This window comes from Colletotrichum tamarilloi (genome assembly GCF_030869305.1).
Source record: "Colletotrichum tamarilloi strain Tom-12 chromosome Unknown Scaffold_360.1, whole genome shotgun sequence".
Taxonomy (NCBI): domain Eukaryota; kingdom Fungi; phylum Ascomycota; class Sordariomycetes; order Glomerellales; family Glomerellaceae; genus Colletotrichum; species Colletotrichum tamarilloi.
In genome coordinates, this window is record NW_026849742.1 from 1 (window position 1) to 4,756 (window position 4,756).

General features: G+C 51.6%; 3 protein-coding genes across 3 annotated transcripts; 2 read left to right on the top strand and 1 right to left on the bottom strand.

Annotated features, from left to right (window-relative positions):
• Positions 1-500: 500 nt before the first annotated feature.
• On the bottom strand, positions 501-1,684 carry CTAM01_17126 (G2/mitotic-specific cyclin; the record flags this gene model as incomplete). The annotated part of the gene is made up of 4 exons (XM_060533115.1): positions 501-812; positions 859-1,419; positions 1,475-1,563; positions 1,615-1,684. The coding sequence occupies 4 exons, from the start codon at positions 1,682-1,684 to the stop codon at positions 501-503; spliced, it is 1,032 nt and encodes a 343-aa protein (XP_060372305.1).
• A 1,451-nt stretch (positions 1,685-3,135) lies between these two features.
• On the top strand, positions 3,136-3,550 carry CTAM01_17127 (uncharacterized protein; the record flags this gene model as incomplete). Its single annotated transcript, XM_060533116.1, has 2 exons — positions 3,136-3,312; positions 3,371-3,550. 2 exons carry the CDS (start codon positions 3,136-3,138, stop codon positions 3,548-3,550), a joined length of 357 nt encoding a protein of 118 aa, XP_060372306.1.
• A 913-nt stretch (positions 3,551-4,463) lies between these two features.
• Positions 4,464-4,751, top strand: CTAM01_17128 (uncharacterized protein; the record flags this gene model as incomplete). Its single annotated transcript, XM_060533117.1, has 1 exon — positions 4,464-4,751. A coding segment is annotated over one exon (288 nt), but the record flags the coding sequence as incomplete, so codon positions are not given.
• Between the last annotated feature and the right edge of the window lie 5 nt (positions 4,752-4,756).

A 4,756-nucleotide genomic window follows, 5' to 3' on the forward strand; every position in this document is an offset into this window, starting at 1 on the left:
TCGCGGCTTATTCTTGCTCGTAGTTCACTAAGTAAGCTGCAGCCGTTTCCCGGTGATTTGATTCAATCGCGGCATGCAATAGGCCGTAATTGAGGCCCCGAGATGAAGTCAGGCCTCGTTTGACCTTTCTGCAATTTTGGCGTCTGTATGGAGCTGCACGTGTCCATGTGGCCACGGGGTCAACAGGAAAAACAAAGTACTGTAAGCCTCATTCTTTTGAGAGCACCTGCTTGATACTGCAGGCAATTCCCCATGGATTTTACGGGCTTGTAGACCAGTCCTCACAACTCTACTGTGCATCCACGTCGTTCGAACTTTGCCTGGAAGAGACAAGAACCGTCGACTCGCGCAGGCTAGTTGGTTGATTATATAACATTTATAAAGTCATGTGCTCTTGCGTAAAAGTGATCGATCAACCGTTAGGCTTGAGGTTTGATGTACATCGAAGCTAATGAACAAACATTTCACCACACCTGCCATACGTCATCGCTTCTATGCGTTCATATGCCCTCTTCGCATCCGCCTTGTGAGCTACATTCTGACGAGCTTGAGACGTTTTCTAACGAGCTGCCTGTTGACTCGTCCCAAGACGGTATGTACAGGCCCTCGTACTCCCACGGATTGAAACATCGTGGAAAGAAGACGCTCTCGGAGGTACGTTCTACAACCCTAGCAGCTTCTTGAAACTGGCCAACCCTCATGGCTTTGATAGGTGCGTTGATTTGTTCCTGTTGGCTGGTGTTCCACAGTGCAGCCATCGGTGGTCTCAGCTCTACCGCCAAGTAGCCAGAGAGCTTGACGTGCTTGTCGCTCTACTTCGCCGTTAGCTTTTGTTGCTGCTCCGGAGTATTTTCCTACCCAGTTGAGTTCAAGACAACTCCCCTTGAACGCGATCCGCAGAGCAAGGTGGTAAGCCGCTGCTGCAATGCGGCTCGGTTCAATCCCGACGTATCTTGCTTCTAGTAGACTGCATGCCGATAGATACTGCGCAAGGGAGAGTATGGCCGCCGCCTTCGTGTCTGCGGTGCTGATCCGGCGAAGGAAAACGAACGTGCTCGGTGTTTTGAGTGAGTTATCCAAAACGTCAACTACGACTGACTTGATGAATGGGATGTCTCCTGGTTGGTACCGCTCAACGAGGCTGTTATCGAGTTCAAACACAGAAGGTACGCTCGATCTTTCGAACTCGACCGCGATGGCGAAAATGACTGCTCCAATTACGTCAAGATGGTATTCTGAAATAACCCTAACCGAGAGAAACCGGTCAAGGCAGTTCACTGCTAGGTGGACCGTCTCGAAGGGGATGCGGAGGTAAGTGCCGAACTGGATGAACTTTGTACAGATCCGCAACCGCGACGCCCATCCATTCTTCACGCACTCTTGGATCTCCATGTAATGGAATAGAGGCAAAGCCTTTCGCTGGTTTTCATATCAGCATCAGCCCAACTCGCCCGTCGCTAGCGATCTTACTTACTTCAAGTATTCTCAAAGCAGTGAGGCTAGCGCTGCCATACTCTTGGGTGATTTCCGAGTCATCTTCGTGGGGCAGGCACCACTCGTCATCTGCTTTGTGTAAGCGCGTCATTGAGATATTCTGGGTCTGCAAATGCTCACCATTTCCAACATGCCACTTTGTCGCCCATATCTGGAAGCGTTCGTGGGAGTCAAGAGCACGGCCAGCCATGGATAACACGAAAAGAAGGCACGAGCTCCTATGATCAATATCCTTGAAGAATTTCCTGCTTCTTCGATCTGAGCGCACCGCAACTGCTTTTATCATCCGCAACAGCGCTTACTTAACGGCTTTTTCAGATCAGTCTGAAGGGCGGGTTTCGGCCCTCTCCTTTCTTCCATGCCCCTTTCGCTATCGTATGGGACGCGAATCCTGCTCCACAGCATGTATCAGCATCAAGGTAGGTCTTTACGTTTCGTACCTACTCATACATAGTTCGGCCCCGCCCACCAACGTTCTTTGGTCGATAACCATGGTGAGGCCGAGATGGCGTTAGGATGTCCGACCCCCAAAGAAATGGAAGATATCCGTCGTTTTATTTTCGAAGACCTTTTTAGCAGCGCAGTAAAACATGTCGATTTCGTTCTTGTCGGCAAAGACTTTACAAGTCTCCTGCGTGGGAAACCCCCGAGATATCTAGCATTCCGGCAACTGCACTCACGAGAACGCCAGGTGGATTGTCCGATCACCCGCTACCTGGCATCGTCGAGTGCTCGTTACAACCCGAAAAGGAGAGAAGTAGTTGTCAAAGACCTCACGTTAGCCGTTTGGGACCCATTGATCGACCAAAGTGCAACTAGAGTTACCGCGTTCGACATTCTGTTTTCTCACACTGCGACGACCGTGACAACGACAGCAGTCTCTTACGTGCAAGGACGCCTCCGTGTTCAATCAATGGTCATCGAGGATCACAACCTATCATGGAGATCAAAATACAGCCTACCACTACGCCCAGAACTCGCCGGGTCAAACGGGGTATGCATGTGGGACTTCGTTCTACGTAGAGATGCCAAGGAACGGCAGCAGAAGCAGCTCCGTGACAATACGCTGTCGGCATTAGATCGCACGGATATGGACCCACGAGTTCGACGTCTTCTGCAGTCAGCACTAGACCAGCTTCGAATTGTGAAGAACACGGAATCTGGTAAATAGTCAAATAGAGGAGGATGTCTACAATGCAACCTGTCAGCCCGTCGTCGCTGTGCACTTTTGCACCGCCCGGTCAATTCCAGCGATCAATTCAATTCAATCACAGCCCCAAACCCCCGGTTTTCATGACCCAGGATGGAAATGTAGATGAACGTATCTCCCCTTGGAATATGGGTTTGTTTCGTGGCGTATGGTACCGACTCCTGCTTCGATTATGTCGTCCCTCTTTGTCTTTGAGTTTAACAGGTCCATCTCACCTATGCCAGCTTGCTCGACAGGCCGCGAATGCTCGCCCCGGTCAGACTTGCAGGCCATGTCCAACAAGCAGCGTTCATCAAATAGGTACATGTTTTGTCAAGTTTTTTGGTCACTTGTCTGAAGTCAATGATGACCCAGATGGGTGAATGGGAAGCAGCTATACTTAGGCATACTGGCAGTCTGATCCAGATCAGAAGTGATTCGTTAGTGGGACAATGGCTAGCCATTTAGGCCTTGAAGAGATCACCACTGTCGAGTACCAGATCGGCACCACCATCGACCAGACCCGACGGAACGGGGATCTGGGCGACGTAGATGTTAAAGGTCTAGTCGATCCAGAGATCATTGCCGGCCTTTCGCGTTTTGCCAAGAACTGGAACCTGGAAGAACTCGTGAGGGTGCACGAAAAGATCATGAGCGAGCGGACGACGTTGAATGCGGCTGGCGAAGCGCGTCGAGGGGCCCGAAAAATCGCTGCGTCAACACCCCGACACGATCCAGCCAATCTCTCTCGGATCCATCTATGGCAAGGGCCATTGGCAGTGGGAAGAATTGGATGAACTGGGGCGCGCCGGCACGGACATCGACCATCTCCACCTAGACCTGGGCCAGACACGTAGTGTCCATTGATGGTACATACATGCAGTAGACAACATGACCTCTCCCGAGGGAAGAAGCACTGCTATAGGCGCTGTGTTTCTTTGATCATGGCTTGCGAGGAGCGGGGTTTGAAGAGGCGAGGTCAAGCGCGATCAAGGGTGAGGTTCCCTCCGCCGACCTGGTTATTGATTTGCATTACGGCTTCCGTTCGGAAAGCTAGACAAAGTTCTCGTAGCGTAATCCAAATACGCTACGTACGCACCGAATGATCCCTCTCGTGCCAGCCACAGAGCAAGTATGGCCTGCTTGAGGTCGACTAATGCTCTAAGGTGCTGGCCTAGAACCAAGTCCCTTACGAAAACAACAAAAAGCTACCTCATCGTGGCCGCCACAAATGAAGATTCGATTTTGACCTTTCATACGTGGGCCAACATCATTCCCGATATCATCCATGCAGGAGCCATGTCGTCTTACGAGCGATAAGGCTCTCAGGACAGTCCGTTTCCTGACTCCATCGCCACAAAGTGCGGAAGGAGCCCGGTCAAGCATGGGTTTTAGACGCCAACCGCGGTGTCCGAGCCTTGACCCCGCAAACCAAGTCGGTCACATCCCGCGAAAGGTGTTGTTTCGGTGTTACCTGGAGTCAAATCTTGCTTCTTGTTGCAATTCTGTTACTCGAGCTATTCGCTTCACCGATCGGTGAGGCTGTAGGTTCTCCAGCGACACCAGCGTGGCAAGACAGACGGTCTCAGGAGTAGCATTCATGCCGTATGGTTCCTATGCCTATATATTGGCTGTCGACGGACTTCAGATCTCCAAGAACTCATGCGACTAAGAAGCAAGACGAGCACAACTGCAAGAGACCATCACACTCGCCGTGAGATTCCACCATCGGCTCAGCCACGCTACTTGCCTGAGCATCAACGCCCCTTATCGGAAAAAGTATGTCGCTCAACCTTTCCTGGCCAGCCACGACTATGCGTGCAGTCGTTTACCATGGCACGCCTTTCGAAATGATGGTTTAGGATGTTGCCAAGCCAACAATTCTGAACGAGACGGATGTTGTTGTGCGGGTGACCGCTTCAGCGATGTGCGGATCCGACCTGCATATCTATCGCGGCTACATGGGCGGTGCCCCGCCATGGACAATGGGCCACGAGGCTGTTGGCTACATCTCGGAAATCGGCGACGCCGTGTCCTCCTTCGCCGTCGGGGACTACGTCATTGTTCCCGACA